The following is a 15,828-nucleotide window of genomic DNA, read 5'->3' as shown; positions in this document are numbered from 1 at the left end:
AAGCTCAACACATCCCGCAAAGGCTTCGTGCCGCGAGCTGAGATGTGCCGGGATAAGGATGGGAGCATCTTGACGGACGGACGCGAGGTGATCGAAAGGTGGAAGCAGCACTACGATGAACACCTGAATGGCGCAGAGAACACAGGCACAGAAGGTCAGGACAGCGAAGGCGATGGCTACGTCAGCACAGCGGACAGCGGAAATCAACCAGCTCCCACGATGGGGGAAGTTAAGGATGCCATTCAACAGCTCAAGAACAACAAAGCCGCTGGCAAGGATGGTATCGGAGCCGAACTCATCAAGATGGGCCCGGACAGGTTGGCCGCTTGTCTGCATCGGCTGATAGTCAGAATCTGGGAAACGGAACAGCTACCGGAGGAGTGGAAGCAAGGCGTTATATGCCCTATCTACAAAAAGGGCGACAAACTGGAGTGTAAAAACTATCGTGCAATCACCATCCTAAACGCCGCCTATAAAGTGCTATCCCAGATTCTCTTCCGTCGTCTATCACCTATAGCAAACGAGTTCGTGGGAAGTTATCAAGCAGGTTTCATCGACGGCCGCTCGACAACGGACCAGATCTTTTCCGTGCGGCAAATCCTCCAGAAATGCCGTGAGTATCAGGTCCCTACGCACCATTTGTTCATCGATTTCAAGGCGGCATACGATAGTATCGACCGCATAGAGCTATGGAAAATCATGGACGAGAACAGCTTTCCCGGGAAGCTCACAAGATTGATCAGAGCAACGATGGACGGTGTGCAAAACTGCGTGAAGATCTCGGGCGAACACTCCAGTTCATTCGAGTCTCGGCGGGGACTACGTCAGGGCGACGGACTTTCGTGCCTGTTATTCAATATTGCGCTTGAAGGTGTCATGCGGAGAGCCGGACTTAACAGTCGAGGCACGATTTTCACGAGATCCGGACAATTTGTTTGCTTCGCGGACGACATGGATATTATTGGGAGAAAATTTGAAACGGTGGCAGATTTGTTCACCCGCCTGAAACGCGAAGCAACAAGAGTCGGGCTAATGGTGAATGCGTCGAAAACAAAGTACATGCTGGTTGGCGGAACTGAGCGCGACAGGACCCGCCTAGGAAGCAGTGTTACGATAGACGGGGATACCTTCGAGGTGGTGGACGAGTTCGTCTACCTCGGATCCTTGTTGACGGCTGACAACAATGTTAGTCGGGAAATACGAAGGCGCATCATCAGCGGGAGTCGTGCCTACTATGGGCTCCAGAAGAAACTGCGGTCAAGAAAGATTCACCCCCGCACCAAATGCACGATGTACAAAACGCTCATAAGACTGGTAGTCCTCTATGGGCATGAGGCGTGGACTATGCTCGAGGAGGACTTGCAAGCTCTTGGGGTTTTCGAACGCCGAGTGCTAAGGACGATCTTCGGCGGCGTGCAGGAGAACGGCGTGTGGCGGCGAAGGATGAATCACGAGCTCGCTCAACTCTACGGCGAACCCAGTATCGTGAAGGTAGCTAAAGCTGGAAGGATACGCTGGGCAGGACATGTTGCAAGAATGCCGGACAACAACCCTGTAAAGATGGTGTTCGCCACGAATCCGGTCGGAACAAGAAGGCGTGGGGCGCAGCGAGCTAGGTGGATTGACCAGGTACACCAGGACCTGGAGAGCGTGGGTCACAGTCGAGGATGGAGAGAAGCGGCCATGAACCGAGGGAATTGGCGAAATATTGTTGGCGAGGCTTTATCAAGATAATTGATGTAAAGCCAAATAAGTAAGTAAGTAAGTAAGTATCTATTTAATTTTGTTATAAAGTTGTTAAAAATGAATAAAAAAATAGCTTAAAGGGAAATTAAACACACTTTATATTTTATTTTTGTTAAAATATGTTCTGTGGATAACGGAGCCTAACAAAATTATATCATAATATGATATGCATAACATATTCAGATAAAATTTTATTATATTTTTGTTACAAGCCTCTAGTCGGGTTGTAGGAGTTGTGGCATTCCGATAGACAATCTGTTAAAAAAATAATATTCTGGTAGATATTTTAGGATACTTGTTGAAAGTTTGGTAAGATTTCTACAGGATTCCTGCCTGCCATCAGTTTTTTACCAGAATCACAAAAATAGCATTAAATTGCTAAAGATTGTAACAAAAATAAGGATTCCTTCCAGAATTGCGAATGCTGCTTTTCTCTCACAATAATGTTTCAAGTAAATAAATTATCATCTGACCGAAACTGATCATAACTTGAAAAAATGCAATTAGAAAATTCAATCTCAAACCTGAAAATTTCAGATAAACTACATTTTGAATTTTTCATATAAAAATAAGAATATTTTTCCAGTGCTGTTTTTTTTTTCTTATATCGCAAGCGGTTGCACTAAAAATTCTCCATTAGACTGGCCCTTAAACAAAAAAGTTATAAAACTCAACGGGGCACCCCCTAGATATGTGCCTTAGGGTAAGAAAAAAGCTCTCTCAGAATTTCAACTCATTTGGTTGCTCCCCCAGCTGGCGCATTCAATTCAAAGTTTGTATGGAATATTCGTCTCAAATATATTGAAAATTGACCCTATTTCACTGTTTCGTCTCGTACACTAGTTAATCGCGTTCAATTGAGCCCAGAATGACAAATTCACTAGTTGATACGCTAATGAACATAGTTGCCGAAGGTTGTATCTGGATTTAAGCTCATTTTCATTAAGCTTTCAGTTGTTGAAAGTTAGGCTTAGATCAGCACTCCCGTACAATCACACATGTGCATGCACCTTGTGCCACAGCTCGCCCAGCGTCATAGGTGGCTATAATGCGCTTAGTGGCTACCACCCAGCTAAGTTGAAGGAATACTATGCAATATTGCAAATCTACTTCAGATAGTTAAAACACCAACTTTATCATTTTTAATCATCATACAACCTTCTACAATATTGTTTGCTGTAGTATCAAGTAGTGTTTTTGACATTCTGGGTTCAATTGAAAGCGATCAAAAATGTTCCTGACTCAAACAGGAGATGGTGTGCTGTTTCCTATATGTTGGTGCTGAAAATCCCATATTATCTTCAATTCAATTGCGCCAGCTCATGGAACGACCAAATGAGCTGAAATTTTCAGGAAGTCTTCCTCTAACCCTAAAGAATAATCCTGGCGGGTGCCCCGTGGAATTATACAACTTTATTTTTCTCCCATACTAAAGTGGGCCAGTCTATTCTCCATAGAACGTTTTCCACGTTAATCAACAGTTTTCGAGTTACTTTTTTTAAATAAATTGAATGCAAAACTCATAGGTCTTTTCAGAAGTTGATTCTGAATAAAACTCATGGAAAATACTTACATTACCATAATGGAAACATGGGTAAAATAAGTCCAAATTGAAAATTAAAGAGCACGATTTCTAATAATAATGACTCATTCTAGATGGAATGCGTGATAACACATGTCAATTATTTCAAGTTATTCAACTGCCTTTTTCCTCTCAGAATTGTGACTCAAGCAAGTGAGATGATAGCTGACTATTGGAACTGATCATAACTTGAAAGAATGCAATTACAATTTCCAATCTCAAATCTGCAAATTTCCTATAAAAATATATTCGTTTCCTGAGCCACCTTCTCTAATAACCCCAATCATTTGGGAACCGGAAAACCACTTAAATTCTTCCTCCCGGAGGAAGAATTCCCATCATCTCTAGAAAAAAACCTTCAACTCACTTCGAGAGCCCTTCATTTTGCAATTCCGACTGGAGCACCACTCCATCAGCATCGTCTTGCCGTCGATTTTGCTTCATCGTCGCTCCCCTCAACCCGACGAGATTCAACACTCAATTTCCGTCCGAGCGCCATAATCCTCTCGGGGACTTTTTGAATAATCATTTTTAATTTAGTTCCCTGGCCCATTTGCGCCCCCCTTCCGGCCTTCTCCCCCGAAGCAATCTTCCAAATAACCGAGTTGTCGAACTAATTTTCATCTTTTTCTTTCTCTTTTCCATCCGTGTGCACGCAGGACGAGAAGAACCAACTTCTGATCACCAACATTTGGCTGAAATTGGTAAGTAATTTTCGTTTTTTCCTGACATCGTTTGCTCAGGGTAGAGCTGTGAGCCTAAATGTTTTGAATTGGTGGCGGCATGGAGAAAAGCAGTAGAAATTCCTAAACATTTTTTTTTGTAAATTCTTGATAAAACCTAGAAATAATTTCCATAAGAGAATCTTAGCTTATCTTCATCTTTGGATGAATATCTGAAATCGTTCTCAATGCAATCCATTTAATTCTTGGGGAATCTTTAGATAAAATCTTAGAGATGTTCCTCGATGCATTTCCGTAGGAATTCCTGAAGCAAAGCCTAAGTGTTTCCTAGAGCATGGAATTTTACGAGCTGATTTATATAGCGGCGTAAAAATGAATCAACGGTGACGGCGCACAGGTCTAACTCTAGCGTCATTGAAGAAACTTTCGAAGCACGTGGTCAATCCGTAAATCATGGCAAACTTTGACTGTCAGCCGGGTAAGAGCCAAGTTCTGCGCTCTCTGACATGAAGTGGAAAACTGGAGAAGACAGCAGCAGGCGTTAAACGCTCTCAAAGTCAACTGCAGGAGAGCCCTACACAACCAAAGTAGGCTTTTGCTGGCCACGTCAATTCGCTCGAAAAGCTGTAAATTTGTCGAAAAGTACTTTCCGTGTTTCGGGCGGAGGGGGAATTTGGTTACGACGACGAATTCTGCCGGGAGGCAGATTTTGATGTCGACATCGAAGGACAACTTGACAAATGAGCTTCGCAATTTTGTGCTCTGACAAATTATCGACGCGCCAACGTCAACCAGCGAGCGAGGCTTCGATTTTCATCTTCAAAGGGTTATAAATCTTTATTTCAGAGGGAATTTTCGGAATGGAACCACCGGCAGCCAACGGAATCCGAGAAGGGGCCAAATTCCATTGCGCCAGTGTGACAAATGTCTGGCGTGTATATCTCGAAGCGGCGGAATCACATTTTGCACTTCTTGTCAAACGTGGCAGCTGACGCCATGACCTGGGCGAATGAGCTGACGGTTCGTAGCATCAGCTCTTGAAGCGAGGAGGGCTTGTTCCGATCATCGCGTCATCATTTTTGCGGGTCGTAAAACACCATCGGCCAAGGGCATGCGAGGTTTATTCTTAATCTAAATATATAACGCATTAATCATGGCAATAGAATTGCAAAGTTTTTTTGTCTAAAATAATTTTAGTCGACATTTGTGTCAAAGTTTCAACATTGGATATTCTATGTAAATCATTAGTATAAGGAGAGAGCTCCAGAATTATTTTCAAAATATTATTTTGAATCCTCTGCATAGCTTTCTTTCTGGTATTACAACAGCTAGTCCGTATTGGTATAGCATACACCATAGCTGGATTGAAAATTTGTTTGAAGATCAAAAGCTTCTTTCATGTTTTGGATGAAGTGGATGAAGACATTTTATGTATTTGCTACATTTGGCATATAAATTTTGAATTATTGATTGAGAATGCTTCTGAAATTCTGAGTAAATTGATTTTCATTTGGACTAGCGAGTCCTAAATTAAAATTGTACGCGCTTTCAAACTGGAAAAACTTGCTTTTGAGCTTTTACGCAATTAGTTAGTAATAATTTGTTTTCCTCTTTCAATGCTGAATTGACTTCTTAAATTTTTCCAAAATTTTGAATAATTTCCACAAGGGCTTAGAGGCAGGGTCCAATTAAGAAGTTTTATTTTCAAAATTTTAGTCCAGTGCATTTAAAAGACAAATAAGCAGCTTTGAAAGTATATATACCAAGCTTTGTTTCAACAGAAACACTAAAAGTTTAAAAGCCTCTGAGAATGCTTTATGAATCCTTAAAAACATCCAGGAACATTTTGGAAGCTCCCAGGAATCTTGTGGAACTATATGATAAGCCTTGATTTTATTTTAAAATACCCTGGTAACTTTTTTTCTTTGGATGGACTGTGAACCTTATTGGATACCCATGGAGAATCTCTGGAAATCCCTTCGAAATGGCTTCTTTTTTTTTTTTATTTTCTTCTAAGCAATGGGGGGATAATCTGCTCAACAGACGCCGTGTGGGGTTAGGGACCATTTACTACATGCAAGCAGTAAACAGGACTACACCCCCGACCCACTAAACCATTTCCATTGCCGCCAAACCCTTCGTCTCTCCGGGACCACCAAGAAGGCATTGCTTCGGAGAGGGGCTATTGCACATCGCATCCTCCAGGTTAGCTGCGTAGCCATGCAGCAACGAACATCGATGACACGCTTAGGGGGGTCCACCAAGGTAGCATGCTGGCGCTGCAGCTGCACCGCAGGTATCAAGAACTGATACTGCGGGCTTCGCAATTTGACCTACTGAAGGCTCAGGCCCTATCAGCTAGCACCAGCTGGGATTGCTGACGGAGGGGCCTCCACCTGCCCCGAACAACCAGAGGCTCGTACCAACCCATTAGGCCGGCGCTACGACAGCAGCGCTACCAGGATGTTCTCCCCGCGGCCACTTAATCGCTGTAAGGGTCGATTTCGACCGTAGGGCACCGGTATGACCTACGTAGCCGACTGCGAACCCTTGGACCACCCCTGTTGTTTAGCGTCTGCACTAGCCACTCCTCGAGTCCACTCGCCACCTCCTATGCAGTTCCGAGACGATGTGGGTGATAGCCGATGAAACGGCATTCCAGCCAAACTCGTCTTCACACATCCTCTGGACCAAATTGTCCGGAGTCGTGTCCCGACCGCATGTGGCTAACATGCGGTCACGCATTGTGCGGAAACGCGGGCACACGAACAAAACGTGTTCCGCCGTTTCCTCTAAACCTGCACAAACTGGACATTCGGGAGAACCCGCATGACCGAAACGGTGTAGATACTGTCTAAAGCAACCATGGCCCGAAAGGACCTGTGTCAGGTGGAATGTTAGTTCCCCATGGCGCCTATTGACCCAGATATCTAACCTCGGAATCAACCTGTGAGTCCACACTCCCTTGGTGGAACTGTCCCACGCACGCTGCCATTTGACCATGGAGGCCAGTCTGGCAGTCCTGCGTATGCCTCTTGTGCCGCGCATTTCAAAGCACTCTATGTCTTCCATGATAAGGATACCAATAGGCACCATACCGGTGATGACGTAGAGTGCATCGTGTGACACGGTACGGTACGCGCTCACAACCCTCAGGCACATTAGCCTATAAGTACTCTCAAGCTTGCTACGGTAGCTCTTGGTACTTAAGGCCGTGCCCCAAGCCGGGCCACCATACCTCAGTATGGACGAGGCGACACTGGCCAGAAGCTTTCGCTTGCTGGCGTACACCGCAGGGCTATTGGACATCATCCGGGACAGTGCCACAATAGCTGTGGAGGCTCTCTTGCAGGCATAATCGACATGGCTACCGAATGTAAGCTTATCGTCGATCATCACCCCCAAGTGTTTGACGGAGCGCTTCGAAGTGATCGTGCAGTCGCCTACACTGATCACCGCTTGCTGCACCGACTTTCGGTTGTTGACAACAACCGCCTCAGTTTTGTGGTGAGCCAATTCCAGTTTCCTGGAGCTCATCCACTCCTCCACAATTGCGATCGAGTGGGCTGCAGTCAATTCCACTTCTTCGATCGATTCACCGTAGACCTCCAAAGTAAAATAGTCGGCAAAGCCAACGATGACCACACCCGCCGGGAATTTTAATCTCAACACCTCGTCGTACATGACATTCCATAACACCGGACCCAGGATGGAACCTTGCGGGACTCCTGAGGTTATGTGAAAGCACTTCCGACCCACCTCTGTGTCATAGACTAATACCCGATTCTGGAAGTAACTTCCGAGAATCTTGTACAGGTACTCGGGTATCCCCAGACGCAGGAGCGCATCGGCAATAGCCGCCCAACTGGCACTATTAAATGCGTTCCTTACATCCAGAGTCACTACTGTGCAGTAGCGAATCCCCCTCCTCTTACGCTGGAGTGCTATCTCAGCGGTTTTCTTAACCGTCAGAATAGCGTCTACGGTGGACTTCCCTTTCCGGAAGCCGAACTGGTTGCTTGAGAGACCATTTACACTCTTAGTGTACCTCAAAAGTCTGTTGAGGATGATATTCTCGAGCACCTTCCCAGCCGTGTCAATCAAGCATATTGGTCTATACGCCGACGGGTCACCAGGTGGTTTCCCCGCCTTTGGCAATAGTACCAGGCTCTGCCTCTTCCACGCATCTGGAAATACTCTCTCGTCCAGGCATATCTGCATAGCAGATCTGAACATACCGGGAGCCTCCAAGATTGCGACTTTGAGGGCCAGGTTTGGAACTCCGTCCGGACCTGGTGCCTTCCCCATGCTTAGGGATTTTGCAATCCCTACAAGTTCCTCATCGGTTACTCTATCCTCATCGCCAGCCCAAATCCCCGGCTGTCCTACAAAAGGAGGCCATGGGCTAGGGTTGTGGCGCGGAAAGAGCCCCTCGATGATCCCCTCCAGCATCTGTGGAGATTGCTCCGTAGGAGCAATTGCACCTCTTGTCTTCGCCATAACGATCCTGTAGGCATCACCCCACGGGTTCGCGTTGGCACTCTGACAGAGTCTCTCAAAGCAGGCCGTTTTGCTTGCCCTTATCTCGGACTTCAGCGCGACTTTGGCAGCGGTGAACACCGCCCGTCGTTCTTCACGCTCCTGCTCGGTACGTGCTCGCTGAATCCGCCTCCTGGCCCGTAGGCAGGCACGGCGCAGGTTCGCAATTGCTTGAGTCCACCAGTACGTCGGTGGTCTCCCATTTCTAGGGTGGACTTTCCTAGGCATGGTCGCATCGCACGCACGCGAAAGCACCGCTACCAGTTCGTCCCCGCTTAGGCCGAGTAGGTTACGCTCACGACGGAGTGCCTCCCTAAGTACTTCGTCATTGAAGTACGATGTCTTCCACCTACGAGGGCTTGGCCGTGACCTAGCCGCTTCCTCTACGCGCTGCCTGCTGTTGTTGTAGTCGATACTGTAGCGAACCGCCAGGTGGTCGCTGTGAGTGTAGGCATTGTCTACCCTCCAGTTCGAACTACTCGTTAGGCCAGGACTACAAAAAGTAACGTCGATAATCGACTCCGCTCCGTTTCGGCTGAAGGTACTTTTGGTACCAACATTAGCCAGATCGACATCTAGCACGGCCAGTGCCTCTAGCAGGATTTGACCACGCTGGTTCGTGATACGGCTTCCCCATTCCACGGCCCAGGCATTGAAGTCACCCGCTATTACTACTGGCCTTCGCCCTGTCAACACGGTCGTCATGCAGTACAGCATCTGCGTGAACCGCTCGGTCAATCAACTCGGAGGCGCATAGCAGCTACAAAAGAGGACCCCGTTTACCTTGGCGATCACGAAGCCCTCGTAGGTAGTAGACACCAACTCCTGGACGGGGTATTTACCCGTCGTCCATATCGCCGCCATTTTTCCGGATCCATCCACGACACAGTTGCCGTTGCCGGCGGGTACTCGGTATGGGTCCGATATGATGGCGATGTCCGTCCCCCACTCAGCAACTGACTGATACAGCAGTTGCTTAGCTGCGTCACAGTGGTTCAGGTTCAGCTGCGTTACCTGCACTGTGACTTTTCGTTAATGGCTCGTTTGAAGGTCGGGCACCTTGAGCCTCCCGTTGGATGATTGTTGTTCACGGACTTGCCGGAACAAATCAAGCACTTGGGAGGGTTCTTGCAGCCTAGTGCCTTATGACCTTCCTCACCACAACGCCTACACAACTTGGTCCTATCAGGGCCTTTACAGCCCCAGGACTTGTGTCCTGGTTCCCTACACCTAAAGCAGATCACCGGTTGCTCATGTATGTTCAGTGAGCAACCAACCTTGATCTTGCCTACCTTAGCGGACTTATTTGCGTCCGCCACAGGTAGGTGTACTAAGGCCACCTGAGTATCTGCCGGACCTTTCCGTAGCTGAACGGCAGCGGTGGGCACCTGAATCTCGCACTGTTGCCGCAGTGCTGTGACGAGCTCTTCTGCGTTGGTGATCTCGTCAAGGTTCATCACCTTCAGAGTCACTGACTGCGTCAGAGCCCTCACTTCGACACCCTCGCCAAGGACCTCTTCCGCCAAACTTTTGTAGGCGGCGCCCTTGCGCTCCTTGTCGCGCTTAAGCTCGAGAATTATTTCACCTGTACGAGTGCGTCTGACACTGCGTACGTCGGCTCCAAGATCTGCGAGCTTCGCGTCACTGCGCATCGCCTTCAGGACTTCCGAGTACTTGGACTCTTCCGTCTTGATGATGATCGCATCACCCTTTTCGCGCTTGGCACCTACCCTCCTACTTTTCTTAGGCCTGGTATCCCTGCGCTCCTGAACTTCCTGCTTCTCCTTCTTCTTCTTTCTCACTACGGTTGTCCAGGGGGCGTCCCCCCCCTGATCCGCCCTGACCTGTGGTGATTGAGGACCTCTCAAAGGTCGCAACCCCCTGTTCCCATCACTCCGTGAGGGGCCAGCCTTTTCGGGCCCACCCTTCTCGGCTTTCCGGGACGCCTGGCTGGGGTCCGATTTTCCGGCACTTCTGCCGGTTTTCGGGGTTAATATCCGCCTGGCCTTGCGAGCGCCGCCGGGTAGCTCCTCCCCTGACGGCTGCCTCGCGCGCTTCAGCGATTGCTTGTTGTAAGCATTCGCTTCCGCACTTTTGGGGCTACCCGCGAAGACGAAGGGCTCCGTCTGGGTAGACTTCGGCACCTTCAATTCCACGGGTTCTGCCGCAGCCACAGTCGCCATGGGTTCAGCATGGTTCTGCTTGGCCGTGAACATCGACTTACGAAGTCTGAACAGGGCCTGCTTGAGGTCCTTGCTGATGTTAGACTTCGAGGACGCAAAGTCAATTATGGAGCTGCTGTGCAGCCACTTCCATCGCAGAGAGCCCATCTCTACTTTTATTGATGGCCCTCATCAACCACGCTCCATTCATAACCTCACCCGATGCGTTAGCCGGGGATGAAATATGGTTTCCAGCACTGGCACTACGTGCACTGCTGCCTCCTCCTGCTTCCGCTCTCCTCAACGGAGACCTAGCTAACCCACTTCTTGCGAAGGGGTTCGCTTCCCTACTACTGCTACTACCTGCACTACTACTATTATTTTGATTTTGGTTTAAGTTTGTATTCATGATTGGATCCCATGAGTAGCACGGGAAAAGAGGTCCACCACGCCAGAGCCCTGCATTAACGCGGTAAGGGACAAAATACTGTGAGGGGTGCCCAGCTGCCCCACAGGCTCCGTTAACGGCCGAACATCTTTTTCACCCCTTCGACCATTCATTCCTCAGCACGGTTTTTCACATCACACCTTGAATTGGGGTTACCCCGTTTGGTGGACTCTTACCACCGGAACAGGTCGTCCGTAGTTCTATTCTATACGCCGGAACTACACGGCTACAATGGCTTCTGAAATCCAATGTGAAGGCTTTAAACACCCATAAGGCACTTTATGAGCCCTCGCATTAGTGTTAGAGGTACAAAGTACAGAATTTAAGAATTTAAGGATCTACATCTACCGTGACGAATCAAAATCCGGATGGCACCTATATCCGGACACTCTGTAAATATTCATTATTTTAACGATGACAATCTACAATTATCTAGTAATATTTTCACGTATTTATAGATTTATTCTTATTTCATCATCTACTAATAATTTGCAATCTAGTAAGCTTTGCCAAAATATATTAAAAATAAAAACAAATCCACAGCTTCAGTTTGGTACTTTTCCTACGTCGCAACGCGTCGTGCAAGTTTTAGTTGTGTGGTTTTGGACTTATTCACCGGCGTTGGTTCATTCGTGGAAGTGTGGATAAATAATAGTTTATCCACTAGTTTTGTTCGGGATGCTGAATGTGATGATAGATTGTACAGTTTTATAAGTAAAAGTGGTGATTTTACGTGTAATTTAATCATTTTAAGAACAAAAATATGCTGTCCGGCTTAGTGATCCAGTGTTTATATAGCCGGACACAAGGTGATGTCGTCGCATATCTTCAGTGTAAGTGAATATTTGTCAAGCGTATTCGTAGAAAAATTGAAGTTAAAGTTTAAAACAATTTAATCAGTGATAAGACAATAATTATGCACAGAAAACCTGATAAAAACATTATTATTTCAGTAGCGCTGCAGCATAGATGTCGCATCGAACCGATGGTAAGGGATGCAGGTATAAATATCAAATTTCTTCTTAAGTTGTGCTTTTATAGTGTATGATATAGCAAATGCAAGTACTGTGTTCTCAGAAAAATTATTTTCTATTTGTAACAAAGTTTATTCTAATGAGATTCATATAGAAATGGTCAATTTAATTGAAGCTGTCCGGGTTTTGATTCATAAGTGTCCGACTTCTCGATTCATGTGTCCGGGTTTAAGAACACGACATTATATTATTATATAATATCATAATATCCGCGATTTACATGCTATTTTTTCATTTTTCGCTAAAATTTTTATCGTTTCCATGAACATTGGAGCCTAAAGTAATTGTATGAAAATCACACTATAATTAGATAAGACAATAAAGTGTCGAAAATTAAGTTGCAACATTTGGTGCCTCTTAAGCGTCCGGATATTGATGCAGCACGGTACACCCAAGAGAAAAAAATTACGATCGTCAAGTCGATCAAAATGACTCATCTGTCAACCAAACTAGCACATCACGACTCTGTCACTCGCGTTTTTCGAGAGATGTCGCTCTATGACAGGATAGCATTGCCAGGTTTGCAGCATTTTAATCTGTACTTTTATTATTGTTTTATTTTTCTGTATTTCTGTATCCTATCTGTTTATTTGTTTTTAAAATCGTTATCTCTAAAAATTTAGAAAGGAGCGATCATTACACATGAAATTGAAGAAGTTATTGGTATAACTTAAAAATGGGATTGTCTAATTTCGTAAAAAAAAGTCTGGCTATATCGGATTTCGTAAAACTTTTCCACATTTCGTTTCGACATTATCAGGGATTGAATTCTGGAAAAATTGAGAGTATCTTTCACTTATCGCTCTCTGTAATAATTATAATTCGCAACACATAATGAGAGTCTGTTTATGATCTACTGCTCTGATTGTATAGGGCAGATAACAGTGAGTGATGAAACCCATCTTAACAAACTCCAAACCTGGGGGACACTACATATTGCTATCAGATGTTCGGAGATTGTTTATCATGCTAGTAAAACACCTACCCTAAATTGCAAACGAGCAAGAAAAAGGGTTTTATTATCGCTTTTATTTTTGGGCTCTTGTTCGCTGGTTTTTTATCACGCGTGTTACAATTTACGAAACATTTCCGATCATGGACCGATATAGATGGGATGTTTTTCGTCGCTTGCTTGCTAGAAGGACAATCTAAATCAAATGAGAACAATAAGTATAGGTACTAGGTATCCCATGTATCGTTTTGTTTCTTATCGATACAAAATAAAAAAAATACATATCGCATGCCCTTACCGTTGTTGTCGAATGGAAACGGACCGCGTCATCAACAGGAAATGAGCCACTCGTGTAATGATATGTTTACGACGACGTATATCGTCAATGTTTCGCTGACACGACGACACACGATACGGTGTATTATTCACCGTGGAAGTCAACCCTATGCACCATTGACTGTTTTTCTCATGCCAAGAGCTGATCCATGTCCTTACTCGTTAGTGTGTGCGGGACCATCCGTGAATCCGTTCCGATGGGAAATGGTATCGGCTTTTTGTTTTATTGTCCTGTTAGTAAATCAGTCTTCTCGATGCGCGCATGATGTGCCTTTTGGCCTACAGGCAGACACATGATGGTGCATGTCAAGTGCCACTAAATGGTGGTACAATACCAACGGAACCAGAACGAAATTTTGAAAAAAAAATGATTTCGATAAAATCCTAGAAAGGATTATAACAGAATCCTTGACAAGATTTTTACTAAATCCTGCAAAGAATTTCTACAGGATCCTGGATATGATTCCGACAGAATCCTCAGGCATCAACAGACATTCGAAAAAAAAAAATCCTGAACAGAATTGCAACGGAATCCAACAGATTTCTGAGTTCCTATATCAATTTTATTTGAACATGGTTCCGTCATAGATTATTCAGGATTCCGACAGAATTCTAAATAGAATTCCATTAGGATTAAAAATAGAGTTTTTCCAGAGCCTGAGAAGGATTCCTAACAATCTTCAACGTAGCATTGACAGTATGCATTTCGGGATTCTAACAAAATTCTGAAAGTTATTCCCAAAGAATTCTGAATTAAATTGCGACATACGGCTGAACAAGATTTGTTTTCAAACTGTGCGGAACTTCTTAAATGAATTCACAAAAATTTTGCCTGAAAGTTATCCTTGCTTGTAAAAAAAAATACTTCAACTTTTCTTACAGTATCTTTAAAATAAGAGCAACCACAAAACTGTTATCATTTGCAGTGCCTCCTCGGCAACCCGTCACCCCCGGAAAACAAACATTAGCATAAATTTTCCGGCTCAAATTGTTTCCCATTATGATCCTGTCGTCGTCGTCGTCGTCGTCTCCTTGGGTCGTTCCGCACTGATACCGGCTACCTGCGTAAAGTGATTCGACACTCTAACTTCCCTTGGCGAAGAAAGTAGAATCCATTCGGGGGACGAAACAAGCCAAACTGCTTCCAATTGTGGCATCGGATTCCCAAGGCTCCGATCCTAGGGAAACATCAACAACAAAAAAAGGACCACACACTCCGTTCCGGGGCAGCGAATATGCAAGCAGGCAATCAGAGATGAATTTAAAAGACTTTAGGGATCCTCCGGAGAACGCGGTGTCGAACCGGCACGGCTTTGAGTTACTACAGCAACCCAAAGGTACAAAAGATTGTACGACATTTCCCTGAAAAGCATTTCCCCGAATCCAGTTTCCACGAATGCTGTTTCCTCGAATACACAATTTCTCTAAAAAGATCGTAATTTTCCCTGGTACAAAACCTGCTTCTCAGATAAGTGTAGTTATGACAAGAGTTATGACTATTAAGCATATTGCCAATCCTACTCTTAAATCCGTTTTCCAGTTGTCTCTCAGCTTTTCCATGCAGAGTAAAGAGTTTTAAATTATTTAGCATCTCTTGTATTGAACTGATTTTCGTTTGTTTATTTGTTGAAAGTTGTTATAAAGACCGAGGCATTCTTGGATGACCGACTGTTGAATCTCAATGCTTTGAAATATTTCCTACACAGTTTACGAAACAATGAGGGCGAAGTGAGCCATCATTGAAATTTGCACGCGTCCACGGAAGACACAACAAGGTAGGCTATGGGTCACTGCACAAAAATCATCCTCTCTCTTTTTCTCTTACATAAACTTTGTAAACAACAAGGCCAGTAAACGTCAAAATCCCATACAAAATCAAAACAGTGCAGAGCCCAATTCACACGTGTAAACAACGATTTTCCATCAAAACATGTGTCGCCATTCCTATCGTCAAGCATGAGGCCTTGAGGAAGTAAAGGAGAGCAGGCCTTGTCCTCTTTTGCACTCGTTCGAGTATGCGATAGGAATGACGTCACTGCCATATGTCATTTTTCGGAGTATAATACCTTGCTTCTTTTTACCGTGCACGCATCGTTGATGATTGTTGCTAAATCATGTTACAATTTGGAATTGATGCAAATTGGTTGGTATTGCACCGACTGATCTGAAAAAGCACAGTACCGTAATTTCGGGTGAAATTGATCACTTTTCACGGTTTTTCTTGTCTGATTTCTTTAATGTCGACAATGCCAAACAACTGAATGCAGAAAAACAAGTACGAATGACTCATTGACTCAAGTACCGAAATTTTCTAACAAATGTAATTTTAGTGCTAAAAAATATGTC

At 45.0% G+C, this 15,828-nt stretch overlaps 1 protein-coding gene across 1 annotated transcript in view; it reads left to right on the top strand.

The window, feature by feature from the left end:
• Positions 1–15,828, top strand: part of LOC5569480 (neuronal acetylcholine receptor subunit alpha-7) — a 716,979-nt gene that overhangs the window by 286,873 nt on the left and 414,278 nt on the right. The window contains exon 3 of the mRNA XM_021846964.1: positions 3,988–4,032. Coding sequence (XP_021702656.1) covers positions 3,988–4,032 — 45 coding nt within the window. The remainder of the gene's footprint in view (positions 1–3,987; positions 4,033–15,828) is intronic.

This window comes from Aedes aegypti, chromosome 1 (genome assembly GCF_002204515.2).
Source record: "Aedes aegypti strain LVP_AGWG chromosome 1, AaegL5.0 Primary Assembly, whole genome shotgun sequence".
In the NCBI taxonomy this organism is placed as follows: Eukaryota; Metazoa; Arthropoda; class Insecta; order Diptera; family Culicidae; genus Aedes; species Aedes aegypti.
The sequence above is the reverse complement of the archived record's forward strand: the minus strand, read 5'-3'. Positions and strand labels throughout refer to the sequence as shown.